This window comes from Asterias rubens, chromosome 1 (assembly GCF_902459465.1).
Source record: "Asterias rubens chromosome 1, eAstRub1.3, whole genome shotgun sequence".
In the NCBI taxonomy this organism is placed as follows: domain Eukaryota; kingdom Metazoa; phylum Echinodermata; class Asteroidea; order Forcipulatida; family Asteriidae; genus Asterias; species Asterias rubens.
Window position 1 is genome coordinate 21,994,892 of NC_047062.1, and position 24,754 is coordinate 22,019,645.

The 24,754-nt window shown below is 38.2% G+C and overlaps 1 protein-coding gene across 2 annotated transcripts; it reads right to left on the bottom strand.

Annotated features, from left to right (window-relative positions):
- Window positions 1-1,312: 1,312 nt before the first annotated feature.
- On the bottom strand, window positions 1,313-9,106 carry LOC117299068 (ESF1 homolog). 2 transcript variants are annotated; one of them, XM_033782487.1, is made up of 12 exons: window positions 9,001-9,106; window positions 7,686-8,155; window positions 6,733-7,097; window positions 6,112-6,263; window positions 5,361-5,474; window positions 4,609-4,862; window positions 3,790-3,981; window positions 3,157-3,284; window positions 2,639-2,756; window positions 2,276-2,364; window positions 1,503-2,011; window positions 1,313-1,450 (listed from the first exon to the last, which is right to left on the bottom strand). In XM_033782487.1, coding segments are annotated over exons 1-11 (2,388 nt in total). In that variant the 5' UTR covers window positions 9,003-9,106; the 3' UTR covers window positions 1,313-1,450; window positions 1,503-1,507. The 2 variants fall into 2 exon arrangements, with proteins under 2 accessions (XP_033638378.1, XP_033638368.1); XM_033782477.1 differs by having other exon boundaries at window positions 1,313-2,011.
- Window positions 9,107-24,754: the final 15,648 nt, after the last annotated feature.

Here is a 24,754-nt window from a genome sequence, read left to right on the forward strand (position 1 = left end):
TTACAAACTAAAAGGCGCATTACTCTTGAGGGCGCAATTTTTTTTGTTATTTGTATTTTCCTAGAGAGAATCGGGTACAGTTGGCTTGCATGTTAATGTTATTTATCGCTAAAAGTATGAATCTATCAAACAGCAACGGGAGTACAAAGTGTCACAGTTAACTTCTCTTTACAATTTTACACAGGTGTCATTCGTAATTTACAACTTTTACCAACTTTTTTGATGACGAAAAGCCACCGCTAAAGAGAAATAGCGCCGCCACGCGTTCATTTTTAGCCAACCTACTTATAACAAAAGCCTGCGGCTGTTGCATGCATGTTAAGATGCGCGCAAGTTACGATCTATGGGGGCGGGGGGGGGGGGGGTGCTGAAAGATAACTTTTCCAAAATAAAATTTTGAGCATAATGACCATCCAAAATGAAACACCCAAAAAGTGGCCCAATTATTTTTTTTTTTTTAAAAGGGCCCCACAAACCTTAGCAAAATAGGTCCCCTTTTTGATCGGGCCCCACAGGTATACCCAAAATGTTGCAGAATAACAGTCAACAACCTCAGGAAACAATACTGGACTATTTTTTCAACAATCCTTGAGAGCCATAACCTTAAAAACCTAGATTTACAGAAAGTACTCGGTTTGTCCTTGCTTTGTGATTTTACACTTAATTTGTAAAATTTAGAGCACGGTTTTCTCACTATTTAGGATGTTTCCCCTTCTGACTCAAACCAAACAGACTTTACATACTAGACAAACATAACATAATGTGGCAAATTGACCATTTACAATAAATATTACAAGACAAAGACCTAAAAAATGTTGAATATAGCATTACGTTATTTATTTCTTCACATAAAAATTGTCACCAAGTTGATATATGCTCATTTGGTAATTTGTAATTCATAAGATGAAAATCATTCAAACAAATTATTTTCTTTGAAAATTACTTTGATTATGGATCATCTGTTGTCTCAAGTGATTGCAATATGTTCATAAATGTCTTATTAAATGGTGTTTGAAGCTTTGCATGGTGTAGAGAATAAGAGCAACTATAAATATAAATATTGAGAGGGAACTTGCCGGTACAACCATGAGTAAAAAAACTCTTTTCAAGGAGTGGTGGCTCTGAAAAGAGACGGTTAGGTCTCGACGTTTCGAACAGTATACTCTGCTCCTCTCCTTCCCGCCCAAAAGTGCATCCCTCCAGTCATACATAAGCTCCACCACCTCCAGTAGTCCAGCATTCTCCTGAAGACGAGCAGAGTATACGATTCGAAACGTCGAGACCAAACCGGCTCTTTTCAGAGCCACCACTCCTTCAAAAGAGTTTTTTGACCCATGGTTGTACCCGCAAGTTCACTATTAACATTTATATTTATAGTTGCTCTTAATGTCGGATTACTCTGCAAAATCATCCTGGGTGTGGCTCTAAGGTGTGGTTCCAGGGTGTGGCCCTCGGGTGTGGCTTGAGCATGGTAACTTAAATACCATCTGTTTGTATAGTTCAATTTTCAGTGGACTTTCTGACGTTTTAACTTCTGTGCCTTGAACTGGTTTGTTTTGTTCTTAACAGACTTGACAAGCATTGAAAGTTCCGCCCCTCTGCTACTCTGTTTTGAGACATCACTCTGGGATGAAGCCTTGGGTGTGGCATCGGGCACTGTCTTTGATGTGACGGTAGAGACCTTTCTTGCAGTGTCCAATCTTCTCTGATCTTCCTTCTTTCGTTGAACCTGTCGCTCGGCCTGGAGAGCCTCTGTCGCTTTGGTCTTCTTAAACTGGGGATCGGACGGATCCATTGCATACAGGTGAGATGAGAACATCGCCTGAAAGCGTTGATCCTTCACGTCGATTTCAAAGTCGTCCTCAAACTTGGCTGTCTCCTCCTGTTGGAGTTTCCTCTTTTTCTTCCTCGACATCTTCTTGCCTTGGTTCTGCTCGTTCTCCATGATGGCCTTCAGGTTGAAATGTTTCTTGCCGTCTTCGTCGTCCATAAACAGTAGTTCAAGCTCCAACTAAAAAGATTTCAACAAGAGTAGAACACCCAACCATTATTTTAAAAAGATATTCTCAGGTGAATTTGTTTCCAATAAGAGACATTCAAGTGAGCCGTTTGTGGTTAAGCCCGGTTCATACTTCCTGCAAATGCGCAATGATTTTTTACTTCACAGGGCTGTTTTCACTACGAATGTTAATTTATTCCTTGCGAATTATTCCTTGCAAGACTGTGAAGTCAATGTATCGGTGTCAATGATACAGAATTTCAAACCATCTCCTACCTGCTTCTGTTTGATCCTTTCTCGTTCTTCATCATCGATCTCTGCCTCTTGTTTCTTGCCTTTTGTCTTCTTACTTTTCTTCTTGATACCTTTAAAGAAATAAGCAGCTTGTGATTAGAATCCGAGCTGCAAGCAATCTATCAAGAGTTCTTCTCATTCATGGAAGAAATACCAAAGGTCCGAGATGTTGTAATGGTTGAGAGACCCAAGGAATTAAAAAACTCATTATAACTCATTGAGAAAACAGTTCACAAACAAGGAAACATGATGCAAGTAGCTAAGTTTTAATGTTATTCGTCTCGCACAGTTAGTGGCTCAAGGAAGATGTAAAGGACTTTGGGGAGGAATGTGACTGGAACTTACCTTCAACCCCATCTTCTCTCAGAGCATCTTTGAAGAACGGATCATTGAGGTCTACTCCGGTAGGAAGTTCATCGTCACTAAAGGCGCCATCGGAGTGCTCCTTTGCTTCGTTCAATTGCTGAAAAAAAAACAAGTAAATAAGTTGAGCATCACCATATAACAATAATCGTGGCTTCTTATAAAGCGCTCGAATCCGTCACTTAGTGACGCTCAGGTGAAACCAGGAACCAGGAAACACTCTGGCAAACCCCTTCTCTTTATGATATTAGTGCACTGGATTCTTTTACGTGTATTACACAACATACAGAACTTACACCTAACGTCCTATCAGATAACGGAAGGTGTCTTGCTTAAGGACACAAGTGCCACAACCGGCACTTGAATCGAAACACCAGCACTTGAGTCTGCCGCTCTTATCCACATGTCTTCATTGGAGTTTCTTCCTTTTGCAAAGGACCTGATTATATTCTTGTTTTGTTTTGGGTTTTTCTCTCAACAAAATGCACAGCTTTTCTTACCTGTTTCTTCAGCCCCTTTAGTTTCTTTTTCTTGTCCTTCTTCTTCTCAAGGAAATTCTCCCAAGGCGTGGACTCCGAAGACTTTTCAGATTTCTTCTTGACAAGTTCCTCAGTTGCATCTTTCAAGCCTGTCATTGCAAAAAAAGATAATAATTATAATTCCAATAACGTTTACATTTTGTGAAATACCATAACAAATTCATTTGTCTGTCTAAAAGACACTCCGGGCGCAGAAGAGATGCAGAAGTAAGTGTGTCTACAATGAGTTACATCAATGAAACTCTATAGCACAAAAATACGTTTTCAGATGAGTTTTGAAGCTGGTATATATGTAGTGACTTATCGAAGTACATTCCATAGTGCATGGCCAGAATGTGAGGAGGATCAGGTTCTTTTGTAACATCAACTTGCAGAAATATGTATTCTTACATCTCACATGGTTCCACATCCTTTGCAGGGCTATGCTAATCACGTAAACAGGTTCAGTCTGGTCAGCACCTAATTTGCATGGATATGCTAATTACCTAAAAAGGTTCAGTCTGGTGTGCACCTAATTTGCATGGATATGCTAATTACCTAAAAAGGTTCAGTCTGGTGTGCACCTAATTTGCATGGATATGCTAACAATCTTACCCGGTTCCCAAGTGATCTCCATCTCCATTTGTTTATCCCTGTCCGTCTGCTGCTGACCCTTGTCTACATCTTTCAGGAGGGCTCGGTATTTAGCAATCTGCTGATCTTCACTTAAGGGCTTTTTGACGTGCTCTTTCGTCTCCCGATTTTGTTCTGGTTCTTTCTTTTCCTCAAAATCGAACTCCCAATTATCTGCGAGGTTAAATTGAAAGGGAAAAAAGAGATTTGGGGATTATTAAATCCGGTTCCAGCTCCAAGAAAACAAAGTCACCGGTCATCGCCCCCATCATGTCACTTCCACTCTCTTTATCTTCTTCTATTTCGAGTGGTGTCCTTGATCAATGATGTTACAATAGAGGTGTTCCCAGATCCCTCTGTCCCATAGCATGTAGATATTTCATCTGCTGTCACAAGCCCAGTGTCTGCTGGCGCAATATAGTAAAATTCAATCTGAATGGATTGAAGGCTTGTGTCACTGATGACTGATTGTTTTTCATTAGTAAATTATGTTGCCATGAATAGTCGTGAGTGACACAATTGGTTCACCTAGCAGGTAGTCGCGACTATTATTGTAGTAGTTGTGGCTAGTAGCTGAAAAACGATAGTCGACTAAGCAATCAGGTCGCAACTTCGCCACTAGTTAGGTGCTAACTAATTGGGTCTCAGAATTCATCACTGCATTAACCTATCTTTCTGAAAGTTTGTATATACTCAACGCCTTGAGTACCTTATTTGGTAGATACGTGCGCTATATAAGACTTCAATATTGTTAGTAGCACTAGTCGCCCGGGCTTACTCCTGACACCAAGTAACTCTTACCACCCTCTTCTTCGTTGTCATCGCTAGAGGACGCCAAGAAGGCGCTGACGTCCATCTCCTCGATGCTCTTCTTCTTGAAGGCCTCGGCCGTCTTGACCGTCCGATGATGGTTCGTCTCATCCCACGTCAACTCCACCCTGGACTGATGCAGCGCTGAGGTGCGGAACTCAATGGGTTTGTACAGGGAGGCATCCGGCATGTCGGTAGCAACATCCTTTGGCTCCTTCTCAAAGGTCACGCTGTCTGGAATAAATCTTCAGTCCGAGACAACAACATTCAGAAATGGATTTTAGTGCAAGGAAATTAAAACACGGCTGCATCTCCTTGTCACTTGGGCAAGTCTTACAGTCAACTTGGAGGCAACAAACCACAGGGCTTGCTGAAGGACCACTTTGGTAGCACATGAGTAATGAGCATACGAGTCTTACAATCCACAAGAAAAATAGGTGAACATTGAAACAAGAATGGCTTTTCTTTATGGAGATTGCCTGGAACTGGTTGCCTGTAAATTGACTCTTGTGACATGGTCATAACTGTTCTCAATGTCATTGCAACGGACACAAAATTGTCAGCCAAACCATGGTATTGGGTTTACTTCTCTGGTATGGCAAAGTAATATACCCTAACTCCCCCCCCCCCCACCCAACAAAAGAACCCATGATAAAAAAATGGTTCCTTGATTATGGATGGTAGTATAATCATATAAGCAAACAGGGGCTCCAGACAATTATGGCCATGCAATGATTGCTTACCGGAGGTCTAGTCTGGTTGAGCTACTCAGGTACTCCATTCCATCGCAGTGCCCGTACACTGTAGAGGCCGTTGCCACACTGTCACACTCGATCACTGCAAAGTAGTACTTTAGCCTGAGAAATAAACAATGCATTCATAAGAACAGCTTAAGGATTGAAAATAGGGTACATCCACACTTGTTTCCTCAACAGTCGCTTCTATGTTGTGCTTGAGGGACCTCACAAGAAACAAGGTGAAATTTAAGACCCAAGTTTGTAAACATGGTTTAATTTCACAAGGCACAACATTTTTGCTTAAAAATAAGTTGGCAATATTGCCATAGTGATTTGTATTGTCACACTTTGCCGAGCAACAAAAATTGATGCACAACTTAAGATCAATCTTTGCTCTTTATGAAACTGAACCCAGCATCCAAAAGAGCTCCTTAAGTTCAGAAGACCTCCAGAGTTTATAAAACAAACACTTTGTAATTAATCCCAGGCTTATCAAGACCATTTCATTTCAATCCAAGCCTCAAATTTGGTGGGGAAAAAAAAAAAACACAAAATGCACACAAACATGTAACATGATTGTGCAACCAGTGATGACAAGCACCAAGCAGATCACATGAACATGCAAAAACACAAGACAGCCACACTTGTTCAGTAGAATGTTTACTAGAGTGATGTTAAAAACCCTGGCCTTGGACCCGCAGTCCAGTGTAGGGCCCGCAGTCAAGCGTGAATGTTTGGCTCTGCAACCCATTCTCACCTCTGCAGCTGATATTTCCTGAGCTTCATTTGCAGCTTATGATCTTCCTCTGTGGTGGGATTCATTTCTCCGTTGTCTGCGTCTGTGAACTCCAACGGACCCTTCGCATCCTCTTCTCTCATCTTCTCCAAACCGAAGTCAGATGGACATATCTTGAGGGGAGAAAAAAGATTAAATGCATTCTCAAAATTTCATTCTTAAATGTGTAAACCGCCCTTTTTGTCAAGTAAAAAGGGCTCTGAGAGTTTTGAGGTTCATATCCAATCATGGCAAAATGAGCAGTGGCATAACCAGAGGCCGGCCACCCCCTGCAGAGAAACTTGCACCCCCTCATAAAAAAAACCATCAATGAATGGTTTGATATATAAGTTAGCCCCCCTAATCATGTTTTTTTTTCCTTGGCTTGCAAACCCTCCCCCTCCTCAAGAAATTAAAATGTCTCGCTAAGCCACTGACAATAAGGGTTAATAAAGTCACTTTTCTGTTGTTACAGGCAATCACTTATCGGGTACGTACTCGATAAGTCAAAACCTAAATATCATGTGCATAAATGATAAGCTGGAAATTACCGTGTACGTACACGAAATCCTTTGCCACTAACAAAACGGTTAACCATCGTACCTTGACTGAGTGCACCACACCCCCGGTAGGCTTAAAAGAATTAAATAACACAAGCAGATCACTGGCTGTCACTCGATCCCAATCCATGTTACACAGGGCAAGGCGCGAAGACTCATCGCTACTCCGTGGGGCTTCTTTGTCCAGCTCTCCCCACTTGACTTCCGCCTCGCTGCCCTCCCCGTCGCTGTCACTGCCTCCGTAGTCCGAGTCGGAGTCGGAGTCTGAGGAACTGTCTTGGTTGCCTTGACCTCTGGCAAGATCCATGGCTTGGGGGATTGAGTGAGCTTTCCGATTGCTTGGAAGGGGTGCAGAGGGACCATTGATGTCCAAATCGCTAGTATCTTGGTCATGATCACTGCTATCATCTGAAAGTACAAAATTGTAATTTTCTTATCTATGCAACAAATCAGACAAACCCTTTTTATAATAACCTTTTAACTATAAATTTTCAGCATGAATGTGTGAGATAATGCTTCAATAGGATTTAAAACTTTGCATGGTGGCATTATAAAACTAAGAGAGGTGTGCGATTAAACATCATGTGAATATCTCTTTTGAGCAGTGTTGGTTCGAAAAAAGAACTGGTGGTCAGGCTTACTGATCAAAACGTTGAGTCGTTAACCACCGGTTCTTTTCAGGACCAACACTACTCAGTTGGATATTCACATCTCTTAGAGATAATGCTTGGCAACGATGTCACATCTGAAGTCCACTTTTGCATTCATCATTACCAAAATCATCATCAGATCGCCATCAGGGTAAATCAGATACCACTTTCAGTCATAATGAATAAAAAAGTGGCAGAATTTATCATTGTTTTCTAGAGTCAATTTCACAAAGATACTCCTAACTTAGGACTAGTCCTAGTTTATTAAACACTTAAGATAGTCTTAACTCTTTGTAAAATCCACCCCAGCCTGTGTACTTGTTCCTATAGTCACAGCGAAGCATACCTTCAGAATCATCTGCAGCAGGTTGTCTTAGAGAAAGTGTCTTCCTTTCCTTAGGAGTCGCTCCTTCATTGTTTCTCTTCTTCTCCTTCCTCTTTATAAGTTCCTCCTTAAGTCTTTGTTTTCCGGAGAGTCTCTTCTTTTTTTTCTGCAAACTCGTTTGGACTTCAGGTTCATCTTCCGATGATGGATCCGCATCTTTACCATCTTCTCCGTCCTTCTCATCCTCAGAGTCTGATGAGCTTGACAAATCATAAAACCTCCGCAAGTTCTCGTCCGATGTCAGTCGAACGGGTCGCCCTCTCTTGTCCACGCTGTATTTGAGTTTGAAGCTTTTGTCCTTGAACATGCCTTGGAAGCGCTTGTCAATTTTGACCTTGCGGCTGTTCTGGGAGATCTTTCTAAATCGAGGGTCGTGCGTAATCACGGAGAAGCGATCATCTGTTTCTGCATCCATTGTTGGTTCCTCCGCCCTATAAAGTGTAATCAAATATGATGGTAAAATAACATCAATCGTATTACTTATCGCTTCTTCTCCTTCTTTTTGAGTGCAGCTAAATCATGACTGAATTGAAATGCCAGACAAATAAATCCAAAGATAGAATCATACTAGTTAACCAACCAACACATTACCGTTTATTAATTTAAATAACTCAAAATATTGAGTGCCAGTGGTGGCAGATCAAGAGGAGTCTGCCGAGCTACCAGCTCTACTGACGGCTTCGGTTTCCGGTTGGCCGAATACATGTGGCGCCGTCAGAATGCCCTGGTCGACCACTTCGACCAACTCCTCAGTGACATCTTGCTGTTGTATAAACCACCGAAACGTTTTTGAATTGGACCGTCCCCGACAACTCTCACAACTACCCTAGTTTTATTATTATTATTATTATTATTAGCGATAAGTGTGTACTGGGGGTCTTACCAGATTACTCTTTTGATAAATTCGAGTGCATCGACATCTAGAAATAGTTTTATTAATGGATAATCTTCCGCACGTCGCCACCAATTTATCCGCCGTTAATAAACTCCAAAACCACAGAATGTTTTTCTTACCTGAGAAGAAGGGTTTACCGCATAATATACATTCAAAACTGTTACTGTTTTTAGTGGTATGTATGTACTCAAACAAACATGGTACAATCAACTAACACAGACAGTTGAGTAAATCAAATACAACCAGTGGTTTTATACACGTGCCACCCCTGTAAACAACTGACGTCCGTGTCCACAGTCAATCTGTATCAACAACCCTTTTTTATCAGTGATCCAATAGATCAACATAACCAACAAAACAATCTAATTATAATGTACTTACATGTTTTGAAATAGTTTTTTCAACGATAAATTATCAGATATAATACACGATTTTTTTAAACTCAACAGTCTCGACGGTGTTGTGTGGCATGGAAAACGTGCCAATATTCGACACCATTAATTGTAAACAGCGCCCTCTTTTGAAATAAATGAATCAACTGGGTATTTAAATAGACTGGCAAAAGTCGATTAAGGTGAAGTAATTGCAAAAGTTAGGTGGATATCGCCATTGCGTCGAAAAGGCGACTTAAGTTTCTAAATATATTTTTTCCCCTCCTGAACTGAAATAACCCCTTGAAATTTGTCAACGTATTTCAATAGTTCGCTGAAAAACGTGCCAATATTCGACACTCCCGACACCGTATCTGGAGTAGCTTGCCAACCGCCGTTAAGAACTCGGTCATTCTTGACTCTTGGAGGGGTTTTAACAACCAACTGTCTAGTTATTTCAATAATGATGTTTAATGCTAATCCTTTTTATTGTATTGGATTGTATTTGATTTTATCTGTTTTGACTTGATTTGATCTGTATTGACTTTTTTTCCCACTTAATGGTTATTTATTTATCTATTTTTGAAATTATCTTTTGTTTGTTTGATTGATTAATTTATTATTTTATATTTTTTATTTATTTATCTGTTTGTTCATTTAGCTACTTATTAATTAATTTATTTATTCATTCGTTCGTTCGTTCTTTTGTTTATTATTCATCATTTATTTATTTATTTATTTAATTATTCCTTTATTTATTTATTGATTTACTAAATTACTTTTTCATTTATTTATTTATTTATTTACTTATCTCATTCTTTCTTTAATTAATTAATTCTTTCTTTCTCTCCCCCTCTCCCTCCCTCCCTCCTTCCTCCCTTCCTTCCTCCCTTCCTTTATTTCTTTATCTACCTATCTATCTATCTATCTATTCATTTATTCATGTATTAATGTAAGTATTTATTATTTTATCTATTCTGTTTTTCTTTTTAAATAACTTGTTTAAATAGCTTCAATTGTTGTCAAGTTTGTTAGCAGCTCTTAATCTATCAAATATCTATCTAGTGCTTCAAATTTTTTATTAGTTTTACTCAAAGTATATATTTATATTTGTTTATTTTATAGTATCTAAGTGTTTATCATAGTGATTTTTTTTATTTATACTCTATTCGAGGATTGGATAAGCAGGCTTTTGAGTCATAGTGTAGTAGTACGCTTTTGTTTATCCTGGCCGTCTTAGAATGGATTGTTGTCCCTTCCTCTTCCTTCCTCCACATCCCGTACCTGTCCTGTACCCTTTTGTCTAATCCCGCTCCTCTAGTTACTCTGTATTTAAGTTACCTTTTTTGAAGTCTTATTATCCTTTGTTTTACTTGTATGTATTTGTTTTTGACACTGGCCGAATAAATAATAATAATAATAATAATAACCATTAGTTGTAAACAACGCCCTCTTTTGAAATAAATGAATCTATTGGGTCATTAAATAGACTAGCAAAGGTCGATTAATGCGAAGTTATTGCAAACTAAATTAATACGGCTGATATAGTTTCTTAAACTACCCCCCCCCCCCCCCTGAAATAACCAGTAAAAATTGTTCAAAGTATTTCAACAGTTTTTGACTTGTCCTTATTTTGAAAAAAAGTCTCTCTTATTTGTGCGTACACATAACTTATTTATGAATTAATAAGAGATATAGGCGGTGCTTAGACTTTACAATTATGATGGGGCAGTGAGAGATAGAGGGTATTTAAAGTTTGGAACTTTGTACTTGTGTACGTACACGAAGTTATGTGTACGCACAAATAAGAGAGACTTTTTTTCATTGGCGGCAAAACGCTTCCCTGAATTGTCCGTATTAAGATGGACTGACTTATTTGATGAAGTTATTGTACTGTTAAAAATCATATTTTTTTAGTGTATTTTTGATCTTTTTTTTCGTTCTTTCGACTTTTTATAAAAGTTGACTGGTTGGTCAACAAAAGAAATTCCGCCATCTCATTAACAAAAATTCATACAAAATTAATAATTCACATTGTGTAACATATTATTCCATCCAGGTGCTCCAACTTCTGAGAAAAACAATCAATTGCATTTTACGCTCACTGACCGGAAATTTTTGAACATAACAAAAGGGGATTAAAAAAACCATATCAAAAAATTATAAGTAAGGAAATGAAAACATATCGGCACAATGCAAGAACTGCCCCAACAATAGTGAATGCGCCCTCTTGCTGAAATGGATTAACCAAGCCACTAAAAGCGGTCAGCCGACTGTGGCGACAGAACGGCGCTCCATTATGTTTTTTTCCCCGGCCCAGTTTAGTTTACAACACACACACACACAACAATCCAAAATGGCCACAGTGTGCACGTAACCTGGAACTCAGTACATGAGGAAGTTGCTTGGATTTTTACTCAATTTGTTCGCCGCTGCGGCGATGTTAGTCGAAAATTGGAACGGAATTGGAACGGTGAAACCCCCCTGACTCAATTCGCATGCTGTAACCGACTGGTTAGAGCTTTGACGATGCCGCAACCAAAGGAAAAACGGTATGTACTTTTTTTTAGTAAGGGGCTGCGAGTAGCGGACATTCTTGCATCCCAGCCAACCGCACACGGGTAGACATGCACAAACCCACGGTGTGTGTTTACATCACGTATATAACTTCAAACAGTACGGACCTGCACACTCTCTCCCTCGCGGGCGGTGCAGTTGGTCTTACGAAATAATCTTACGCAGCATAATAAAGGTTACGTAATACTGTCTGGGATGTGCTGTAATCGTGTCTGTAGTGTCTGGCACTTATATTGTAGGAATGTTGTAATATAACTGTATATATTAGAATATAACTGTAAATTTCCTCACACAGGACAGAGGTGAGAGGGAGGGATGCTCAGTTCCTTCTGTGACTGAGATTGAGAATACTACTAAAGTACTACAATTCCCTTTCTTACAATTACAACATTGAATGTTTTTTATGTATCAACCATGCAACCACTTGATTTGTGTAATTCATAATAATAGACATTAAACCAATGTTTGTATCAGAGAGATTGGCTGTTGCCAGCTTGGTGTTTATATCCCCTTGAAGTTGTGGGAGTTTGCCGAGTTCCCTTGTTGGGAAGATCATCTAAACAAACAAACAAACTCACTTTATGACTCTCTGTTACACTATCCTTCTGCAAAGACTGGCTCATACTTAATGCAAAAGCTAAATAACAAAGTTTTTTTTTTGATAGAAAATTGCAAACAATCAGCTTGCATTCTTTTTGCATAGGCCTACATGATTAATAAATTTGCTTTTCTCTCCAACTTACATAAAGTGTTAACTGGGCTTGTTTGTGCAAGTTGACACATACATGAATGAGAATGTATTAATTTTATGTGGTGTTCATTGATCAACTTGTCCAACTCTCCAACTTAAAACTCTTGGTGCACCTACAATATAGTTTTAAAAGCAACATGAGTTTTAAGATAAATCAGACATTTTCAGTTAACAAATTCCCATACATGAGATTTGGTATTAAAGTTATCCTTGTTTTGTACTACTAATGTTCGCTGTATAACAGCAACAAATAATAGAAAGAGTCATAAAAGAAGGCACTTTCAAAAGGCCAAATATTTCAGAGAGAGGCCATTCTCTAATTCAGTGTTTTCAGAGGTGGGATTACAGTCCAACCCCAGTTTTATCTACAAACCTCTATGATAGTAAGTCCCACTCTTCTGCCAAAGCCTCACTTCTCCCGCCCCACCACCACCCAACCCTTCTCACTGATGCCCAGCCCCTTCCTTTGCACATCACTGTACAGTAATCTCACTTCCATATCCGGCAAATTTGGTGGCCAGTGAACTTCACAAAGTCATTATTTGTATCACAGTATTATAATATGGCAATGCTTGAGGTCACACTGTGTCAGGAATGTCATTACTACTCCCCACATGTTTTATTAACAGAGGGTAGGCTCCGAAGAAAACATGTTAAGCTCCACAAGTAATTTCCAAAATGAAAACTCATATTGTAAATTCTTTTCAGGTGGAGCGAGGTAGTGTTACATTAGCTGGATGTCGTTTTGTTGTGGAAAAATTGGAATAAGTTAGGGGACACACACATTCTAAGTATAGGCCTAGATCAAGTTTGTGACTGTGGTCATAATCAACCATGTACTTTCAGTTTGACTTTTAAAAAAAGGCTGATTTTGTGGAGGGCTTATTTTAGGCTATTTGATGTTCATGTAGATGATACAGTCTGTTTTGCATCATCAGTTTTTCTTAGACCATAACTAAACAGATAGGTTTAGATGTACAATGTAATGGAAAACATCGGGCCATAAATATCAATAAGATTCTTAAAATAATAGTGTTCGTTTATAGACCTTCTATAGATAACAATATAATTCTGGACCATGTCCACTAATACCATTTTCAGGACAAAATAAGATACATGGGAATGGGTCCCATTTAAATCATTGAAGGGACACGTTGCCTTGGGTCGGCGCGAGTGGGTCTTTGAAAAGTGTTTGAAACCGTTTGTTATAAAATGCATGTGGTTAGAAAGATGTGTTAAAAGTAGAAATGCGTGGTTTTCCTTTTACTTTGGGAACTAACACCCCTCGGCCATTTTGTAGAGTCAAAAAACAAAATAGCGTGCTGTGTTAGTTCATGACGTATTTAAGGAACAGTGTGCAATTCCAAGGCATATTTGTGTGGATCTTTATAAATGCTACTTTTAAAACATCTTTCTAAACCATATGCAATTATAACAAATGGCTTCAGACACTTTTCAAAGACCAATTCGCCCGATCGAAGGCGAAGTGTCCCTTTAATATTCATCATTCAGTATTATTGATGAGACTCATAGATCCCTAACAATGTGCTCACATAGCTGAACCTTTTTGAAAGACATTTTCCAAAGGAAATTTGCATTTGCCTTAATTTATTGCCATGTCCATTACTTACATGAATGACACACAATATATCCTTGATATGGATGTTATAAATGAGTTTCTATGGAGTTTTATCAATATTTTATGTGTACATGAGTGGTTTTTGTGCACAGAATTCTTTTTATTAAATTTGTATCATTCAGCAGACCAAGCTTAAAACAATGTTTCCTAGACTGCACATAAATGTATTGCTTCCACTTTCTTTCTTTGTCCTTCTCATGTAAAACAAAGCAGATATTAATATTTTTGTTTCTGTTCAATCACTTGGTCAACAATAAGCTAGAAAATACGTAAAAAATAATGGATTCAGATAGTCAATAAGCAATCGCCAAACAAACAAACAAAACAAAATTATTTTGATCAATAAAAGCTTCTAAGCCAAAATTTTCTGAATTTAAATACAAAAATTAAACTATTTGAATTTCTGGAAAAACAAATTTGTGTAAAAAAGTAAAAGTAATAAGAGATTGGGGGGGGGGGGTTAAAATGTGCACAGAGACCAGATACAATAACTTTAGCCTATGTAAGTATTAAAGACATGGTCCTCAATTTAATCTTATTTGCAAGAAACATTTTGTAAAAGTAACCAACTTTAAAACTGAAGATGTCATAAAACACTGTCATGAATTGTAGTTTGTTGTTTGTCACTTAATTTCCAAGAAAAAGCCATTTAATTTCAATTTAAACTTTAATAATTGTTTTTTAAAAACCATCCCTACTGCAGTTGTTTATGGTGGGTTCATGTTTCACCCACATTGCACCTGTGCCAACATGTCTTGTGATTTATATCAGTCTAGGAATAGTTTTGCAAACATTGATAAAATGTTTTCATCTGGCTCGGATGGTGTAAATCAGTAATGTTTGATTACAAATATATCTAGGCACTTCAGTTAATATTTTCTTGCTTTGAACTGCTTCATTATTTAGATAGGAGCAGGGTCAATCTTGTGATGTGTGTCATTTGATTGAAATGTGATAAACTCTACCAGGGCCTAGTGACCTTTGTGCCATTTACCATCAAGTGGGGGTACAGTGACCTTAATGAACTCGCGTGCACACTGTAGAATACCTTGCTTTTTGCAGATGTATATTTGTTGGATTTTTTGTTGTCCGCATATAAAATAAACAACCCACTAACACATCATGTGTACAAATAATAAGCAGGGTTCTCCCTATATAAGCTCTAGTAAGCGTTTCGGGCAAATATGCGCGAATGGGGTGCCGAATCGCACAAAGTGTAGCCCATGATGTTGCATGTGTTTTGGGCATTGTCAGTGGCATACGTTAAAATTTGTTTTATGTTTTTAATTTTGAAACACGTCATCTTTTCTTCAACTTTCAGCAAAAATGCTACAATGCAACTTTGAATTTAGGCCTGCATTGTGTAAGCGTTCACCCCAAATCAAGAAATTTAAAAAGCTGGAACTCTACAGACTGAGTGACATTTCACAGTGAAAAGGTTGTCAACCTGTATGTCCTAAGAAGATTTTGTGCACATGGGATGTCTGATTTTACTGGGGGAAAAAATTGAAAAGGTTTTTCACCTGCAATGTGTCACATGTAAAATCAATTGTCCATTCTTACACAGAGGAGTTAACTTTTTCATTTTCCAGGGTTTATGCTGCTCACATGATTTAATTCCCCATCGTATTCCATAGTGTAAAATATAGAAAATATATAACATGGATGGATACTGTTGCCTGGCATCCCTAGGCTCTACTCGCAGGATGACACTTGGAATTAATCAATGTTTATTATTATGCATTGCATCTGTTTATGGTAGTGTACCACAGGTCTGGGCCCAATTTCAGAAGTTCTGCTTTAAACAATGCTTTGAATTTTGGCCCTGTTACATGTAAGCGTTTGAATAAGGTTTATCGCAATTCAGAAACGCAATGCATTGTGGGAAGGAATATGGGGCGGTTTCTATGCAGTTCCTACGACTCGCGCACGCAACACCTATACCTTTGTGCGGGTTCAACAGCGCCCTCTCTTGATATTTTGCTATTCGCGATAAACCTTATTCTACATAGTCATGGACTTGTAGTGCCTCATCAGGAAATGAAAAACTCCAACTTTGTGCAGCAACAAAATTGGGAATTTCATTAAACTTAATAAATTAGAAAAACAAAAACAAAATCAGAGAGACCCAACACAAACAAAACACAGAAAACAATAGAGACAAAACAACACGTTGCTTACATGATAATCAAAATCATTGATAAATAGTAATTATACAAATTTGAAATAAAGCCCTAGAAAAAATTATTTTAAATTTTTAGTTATTTCTTATGACCTACCCACCCACAATTACAAAAATCTGATTTTTGTAACATATCTGAATGGCCTCCTAGACGATCTTAAACATTTTAATCAAAGCACCTACATGTAAGTTTATATTTTATCAGTGTTCATCAGGCCCTTATACATTTCTGAAACCAACGCAACTCCTTATGAGTATGCAGCATTGGTAATCAAATGGGCGCAGCGGTTGCACCATTAACTAAAACCATTCTCATTTGTCAGGCTGTCACCATCTTTGTAATATCCCTGCGGGCAAAAGAGGAACCTGTTGTCAGATTTGTTTTGGAACCAAGCAAATTGTTTTTCCAGCCTCAGTTTCTAACCATAAATACTAAATTCATATATACCTCAGACAGTTTCGCTATTCCTATTGGTGGAGAGCACGTCACGTGGGTGTGTATAAACCTTTGTTTATGACCGGTAAAAAGTGTTAATTTATGGGCGTGACACGCGACCTTGCACCTGTTCTTATAGTTTCTTCATTCCTATTGGTTGAGAGCAACGGCTGAAACAGTTGTGCCACATCACGCGATACGCACGCCGTGCACAGCATTCCCTTATAAGGAGTTGTTTACCCGATGGCGGCGGAGGGCTTTACCATTTCATAGCTGGAGGGGTGTTGTGTTGAAAGAAATCATTTAACAATTAAAAATGTTGCATTTATTTTACTTTTTGACCAAAAAGTGATGATGTTTTTGACTGAAAAGGTATTTTTGAATGGGAATCAAAGTGTGTTGAATCGGTTTTCAACTAGTGGTTTAAACCCGCCGAGGCCTGGTTCTTTATAATTTACCTCGACTTCGTCTCGGTAAAATTATCAAGAACCAGGCCTCGTTGGGATTAAACCACTAGTTAAAAACCTCTTCACCACACATTGATTCCCTTATTGAAAGAGAGAAAGCAGAAAGCTACATCAGGCTTGCTAAAGTTCTACAACCCATTTAAAAGGGAAGCATATGTTTGGTTGTCACTCATAAAATTAGTGCCTTTAAAAAATTGGTATAGAAGTACAGCAGCTTTCAAAAAGCATTTTGAGAATCATTTTGAAGTGATGTAAATTTGGAGAAATATATAAGTTTTTATCCACCAAATTTTAAATCTGAGAAGCAATAAAGTCTCTAAAAGTCTCTCGGGCTGATTATTCTTCCTCCAAGGACATAATCACTCAGGATTTCCGCCGATACCTCAAAAACGCAACCGCCTTTTGAAATGGAATTTTCACAGGTTGGTTTTTAGTGTAAATATTTATAGGATGAAAACAAATCAAGCAGTTCCAAAAACCAACGGTATACCTTTCCCTTAAAGTCCAGATTTCAAAGTGCTTCATTGCCTGAGGTACGCACACACACACACACCCACACTGCCGGTTGGAATTTGCAGTTGGGAATTTGCAGAGGGAATACACAATGTATACGTGATCCTGAGGGAGCTTGTACACTACACATGTTTCATAATCATAGGAATCGCTTCAAGCACCTTTCCCTCTCAAGTTTCAGTAACCAGAACCAGAACGGACTCACGACACCTTTCTCAAATCCCCTTAGCCCACAAGTAAAGTCACTCTGTTGTTGTACCCTATACACGTAAAATAGTAGCGTACTTTGTCGTTGATACAATACTACTGTTGTCCATAGTGTACAAAGAAAATTTCTGCCAAATTTCATGGAAAGGTAGGTGTACGGAAGTTACGGCAGTGTGGTTTCCCCTTGCTTTTGGCAGCAGGCGAGTTGGTGAACATTTTACATAGCATTCAAAAACTGTGGCACTATTCCACAATATTCTGCTTGCAGTGCACACCGGGTGTAGCGCTGTCATAAATTCAAAACACACAGTTGTAAAGCAAATCACTGTATTTAGAACTTTTCACTTTTTCCATGTGATCAAGATAGTTCCTCATTTTGAACTTGTGGTTTCTTGAGAAGCTTGTTTCAATAAAGGTTCCACAGTATTGCCCAATGGCCCCCCCCCCCCCCCCATGACCCAAAACAAAGCGACTATGATGACAGCTATTTGTATTCCAGCCTCTGTAAGTCAATACTGGTTGGATTAAAGAAAACTGTCCACCCTAAAGTGCTGCCCTGTTAATGTTTCAGAACAAAACCTGTTCTAACAGAAAATCTAATTTAAAGGAGTGTAAAGACTAACACTCTAAAGTGTGTTAGACTAACACTCTCTAAAATGAGATTTTCTAGCAACTCATCAAGGTGTGGGTTCAGATCCCGGTCAAGACACTTGTGTCCTTGAGCAAGAAAGTTCTATTGTTGATCTTCAATCAGGGGTATAAATTGGTACATGCAAGGGTTGATGTTGTTGTGTTTAAAAAAAGCCTTTCATGTAGATTCCAGAATTCCACAGTAGTTTGGGACTGTATACTCCCCAGGGAGTTGAGAGGAATGTTATTTGCACAATAGACATGGCACTGATGTAAAAGTGCATTAAAAAAAAGTTATTGTAAAAAGTACACCCCAGGGCTATATTAAATACAAAAATATGTATGTACATACAGGTTTTTATTTACATTTTGAGGTAATTTTGTTCTTCAAATATTGGATTGTCAGAGAAAAACCACTTACTACTGCAAAACAGATGAAGTTTCAACTCCCTATAGTATCAAGTTCAACACTCACTCTGAAAAGCAAACAGTCATTAATATTTTTTTGAGAGGCTTTATCAACCTGTTATGCCATTCAAAAAAAGAAAAAATTCAGTTTCACGTCATGCCATTTTAAAAAAAGGGTATGTAGGGAATTTTGTATTATTTTTTTGCTTTTTTTTGGGGGGGTCTGATATGGTTGTTGAGTGTGTAAATGTCCTCTTTGGTGATCCAATTCAACCAAAAATCAGAAAGTGACAAAAAACATCTAAAAAATCCATAAGATACCTCTGTAGGATAGGCCTACAAAAACTCACATGAGCAGGGCTCGAATTTGGGAGAAAAATCCACAAGACCGCAGGGCTTGTTGCTCAGAATTTTTACTGGACCGGAAGATTTTTACAAGACCAAAATTTTATTAGGAAAAAAAAAAGTTAACACGATAGAACAGCAGGCCTTTTTCATCCCTTTTTGCTGTGAAAAACAATCAATAAAGTTCCATATACCTACTTCACGTCATTCTCGCCGCCTCAAAAAAAAAAATTCTGATTTGACAGGCAAATCACCAACAAAACACTGCAACGTGCAGCATTCATAAAAAGATCGTCATAAAAAGATTGACAAAAAATTTTACAGCAGTAGGTAGAAGCTCATCACTGTTGGTAGCCATACTTAGCAAGACGTTTGGCAACAAGACCTTACTTTTAATCCATGCAACACAGGGATATGTGGTATTGCAACCAGACCTTCTTAATGCAAATTCAACACTCCTTTGTAAGGTATCAGACTTTACACATGGTCAGTGGTAAACAAACATCGCTGTACTAAGGTGTGCCGCCGCGCCGGGTACCAACACTTCACTCCCTCTTCACCGCTCGCTCACTCCCCGGGTGCATAAACATAAATGGTTTGAGACTAGATGTACAAGGTGTGGGCATGAGTAAACTGAATGGAAAACTTGTATGCAGCCTGATGCACGTGAAACAAGGACGGATTGACGTGCCGCAGGCGTGCTCAGAACACTGATTTGACGACAAGTAAAACAACAACTTTTATTTTAAATGAGATTGAAATACATTTTTAATGAAAGATAATATATTTCATATAATTATTTGTAATAGTAACTATATTAGTATGCATTAAAAAAAACCACAAGACCGCCGGACTTGTTCGGCATAAAGTTTACTGGACCGAAGCTAAAATCACTGGCCTCGGGCCTGCGGTCCAGCGTGAAATTCAAGCCCTGATGAGGTACGTAGAAGATGTTGAAGTTTGATTGTATCTGATAAGTTTCTGTAAAAAAAAGATGTTTTCCTTTCTAAAATGATGTCCAAAAGGGGACCGCACGCAACTTCCGTGGTTCGTCCATGCTCGTTCGTGTGGTGAATGCATTCAATGGATTTGCACGGTGAATTGGGCAAAATTGTGCACAATTTGTTGTTTGTGCTCTAGGGTCGCGGCGTAGAATAAGGGTCAGCTGGGTTTATCGGAAACAGAACATATTTTTGTTTGCACAACAGAGTGTCTCATATTGACTCAACTTATTTTGTTTCAACAATTGTTTCCTAAAGTAATAGAAAAACAATCATAGACAGGGGTCTAAAGGTTACAATATTCAAAAGTTTAATTAAACTAGAAGACCCCCCCCCCCCCATAAAAAAAGAAAGAAAATTTTTTTATTATATGTATATTAGACAGAGGTCTAAAGGTTAAAATAGTCAAAAGTTTAATCAAACTAAAAGCCCCCATAAAAAAAGAAGTATATTATATACATAAATAAGTAAATAAATCATGCTCCTAAACATCCTGAACATCTTAACAAGATGATGATTAAGTTTAATGAACTTGCTAGTGCCCCAAACACTCCTTTCTGTAAATGAAGATGAGTCGAGGAGCAGTGAAGTGTGCATGTGAAGATGAGCAGAGTATACTGTTAAAAACATCGAGACCCCAGATCTTTCTTAAAGCCAATCTCCTCCTAAAGAGAATTTACACATATGGTTGTAGTCAGCAAGTTGGTAACAGTTACTTCCTGTATAGTTCCTTTTCCTTGCTGTATCTAACAAAATTATAGTGATGGGTCTTAAGTTTAAGAAAGTTTGGAAAGATGCAAGGCCATTTCACGTCAGAGAGTTTGAGGGATATTTTGAAGGAGGGTTGGGGTGGGGGGCACCAAGGCCAAGACTGCAGGCCGAAGGAGCCATTGCCTCTCCAGCCTTTTTCTAACTCAAAGAGAACCAAGGCTTGTGGTGAGGATGCCTGCATTCTCATTATCAACCTGCATACATAATACAGCAATTTTGGTTCAGAACTACATGGAAATTTCATCTAGCATCCCGGGTAGGTAGAAGAACCAGTGGAAAAACGGAACTTCCAATAAGTGTAGGGTTTGTGGATGGCCAGTCACTTTACGTATTAATCAAATACAGGTTTGGTCCACACTCTAATTCTTTATCTATGTATGGTGCCTGATTTAATAAACATGTGTAATGCTGTAGACCTTTTTAGCTGGTTTTAACCTTGCTGTGTGTTTTTTAATACAATTACTCCCCAAGTGGTGTGGCTCTCTATATATGGTTGTTCCTTTCTCCATGGTTTGTTGCAGCTGGAAACAGGAACATTATTAATTGGCATGTGCCAAGGGTGGAGCCAAATATTCAAAAAGTGGGCTCATAATTAAGTAGTCTTGGAGCAAGACCTTTGCGCTTTGTTACCCACATTATTTTCCCTGCGAGAGAGCGCTGTTATCCATGAACAGCTCTTACATGTATGTACAACACGAACCAGATTATAGTGTCCTCTTGTTGAGTGAACCGTGTGTCAAAACAAACTAGAAGGTCTTGAACCAAGACTAGTGATTCAGGGGAAGGGGTGTATGGTCAATCAGTGTGGTAGATAACAGTTCGTTTATATGGACGATAATGTACTGTTTGATTTATCCCCTCTGCACTTCTGAGTTTTCCTTATTTTGTTTATTTTTTTCCCCAATTGGAACTATTTGATTTTAAAGTCTATTCCCATCTATTTGTTGTTTTTCTCGTTTTTCTCCCCAATTTGGTTTTTGAAGGCTTCCACTAGTTAACAGAATTTGGTTTATTGGTTAGGTTTGGTACACTTGTCTTAGACATCTGCTCCAGGATGCAGGCATTGCGGGTTCGAATCCCCATGTAGTGTGCCTGTGTTTTTTCTACATTGACCCCACTGAGTACATGTATATAGTGGCTGCCTAGTACCATGCAAAAAAGGGTAACGACAACGAGAACAATATCGAGAATGAAAACGAGAAAGATAAAAATGCATGCCCTCGATTGGTTGAAACGCTCCACGCAGAATACACCCACGCTCATTCAACCAATTAAGGGCGTGCATTTTTATCGTTCCGGTTATCAGGGCCTGTGTGACCGGGCTTAAAGACAGTGGACACTATTGGTAATTGTCAAAGACCAGTCTTCTCACTTGGTGTATCTTATCATAAACATAAAATAACAAACCTGTAAAAATTTGAGCTCAATCGGTAGTCGGAGTTGCGAGATAATAATGAAAGAAAAAACACCCTCGTCACACGAAGTTGTGTGCTTTCACTGCTTGATTTCGAGACCTCAAATTCTAAACTTGAGGTCCCGAAATCAACTACTTCCCTTTAGAGGGAGCCGTTTCTCACAATGTCTTATACTATCAACCACTCCCCATTACTTGTTTCCAAGTGAGGTTTTATGCTGATAATTATTTTGAGTAATTACCAATAGTGTCCACTGCCTTTAACACCAATGTGTAACCGATTCAAAGTATTCCTGGAGTTTTAGCTAATAACTTTTCTTTGTGGTCAATGAATGGAACAGTAGAAAGAGAGGGTCATACTTAGGTGTGTAATGACCCCACATTTTGGTTGTTGTAAATCTCTTTCTTAAACTTGTTATAAAGATGGTGGTGGTCAGCGTCCTGTGAAGTTATTTCGTCTGAAATGTCCCTGTTGATTAGAATTAAATGTATGTCAAACAAATTGAATCTCCAAAACTCGACTCAAAAACATGAGTCTGTGGTGTACAAAATGTATGTGATGAAAATACTGTGACAGTTTCTTGTAGTTTTCTCAACAAGTAGACATTGTAGTCAGCTGAATCTTTCATAAGTGGCTTAAAGGCCTATCTTTATTGGCAATTTGGCCCATAAATCAGCATAACGTTGACAAAAGCCAATACATTGACCCTACCTCTAAATGTTGTTTTGATCAAAATACCTAAAGGGTTGTTTATGTATGTATGTAACATTGATTTGTTGGGAGGGTTGTTTCATTTTACTTTTAAGAGTATTCATTTGAAAAAAAATATTAACCCTGTAATGGAGCTTAATTGTGCATTGAGCTGAAATTCAATTGTTATTCATTTAAGTTGTTTTTTTTTCGTCTTAGATAAATCAATTGTACATTACATAGCAATGTAACATACATTTTTGTAAGATATATTGATTGGTATGAAATGTAAAGGAAAGATTTTCACTTGTTAAAAACTGGTTGCATTATCCAGTCTGTTATATTTTTAAAATCTTTCTTGGACCTTGGACACACTGGTAAATCAAATACAATTGGTCCTGTGGTCCAAGATTTCTTAACTCTCTTCAACCAACCATAAACTAGTATCGGAAACCCTTGATCATAATATACTTTCATTGAGGGAATTTATTTATTTATGTTTTGTTTTAATTGTGATTAATAGGTATTAATTTGATCATTATATTATTTGTGAATACCATTGATACTAATAAATGTTTTATTTTTTGTACTTATTTTCCACAGGCCTAGGTCAAGTTCTTCCAGTAGTGAGTCATGGCCTGGCTCTCTCAATTCCAGGTAAAGTTCTTGTAATATTTCATTTAGTTATCATCATAATCTAAACAAAAAACACATGACCATAATACCCCTCTCTTAATATTCATGTATGACGTCATAATTCTTACCCAAAATGAGGCTATAGGCGCACGTCCACCACCACTTGCAGTGGCTGCGCCTATGGCCTCGTTTTGGGTTAGAGTTGTGACGTACTCATGCATAAATATTAAGAGAGGCGTATATGACTTTAGACAATGACACACATTACTCGGTAATTATCAGAGGTCTAATTTACATAATGATCAAAAGCACTTACTGGTAAAAAAGTGACAATCCAATCTTTATCTGTCTAAAAATAAAATTATCGGAGTTTGACTGTATTGAGCAACTTCAGTTATGAATTAAGTTTGCATCACATCTCTGCCACAAAGAATCTGTGAAATTTAAAGTTCAAGCTAGCGTATGCAAATTTAGCCTATACTTGATGGTGGGACGGACGATGTTCAGATCAAATCTCTAACAATCATAAAGTAGAAGAAAAAACATACTAAGTGCTGCATATTGCTGAGTAGGGCTTTTAAAACCGAAGATGAACACCAAGTAAAAAATGTTCCGAGGACCTTGTTCAATTTCAAACTTCCAATATCAGCAGAATGCCCATAGTTTTGGAAAGTCCTTGGGAGAACCACTTTTTATGCACTTCCTTTTCTTTTAAACGATATAATTGCACAGTTTCGTCCGGTCATTGACTTCAAATGTGTGAACATTGATTGTAAGTTTTGGTGTAGACTTTGGTAGCCAATTGAATTTAGAGCTTTGTGACTTTGGCCAATTACCTGTAAATGGTCTATTAAATGACATTTGATCATTGACGCTTGCGATAAAAATTGCTGTCTGCCAACCCACACAAGGCACTTTTGTCTGCAAGTAGTTGTGATTCCAATAGGTTTTTTTGTAAAAAATTTAGACTTGGGGTTTCAGCTTATTATGGAGAGTGAATGAATTTCTTGTTAAACAATAGGCCTATCCGAATCACTGGTCAGCAATGTAAACAATCATCTCTGCAGATTTCAATTGTGCCTCGTACAGGGCCCAA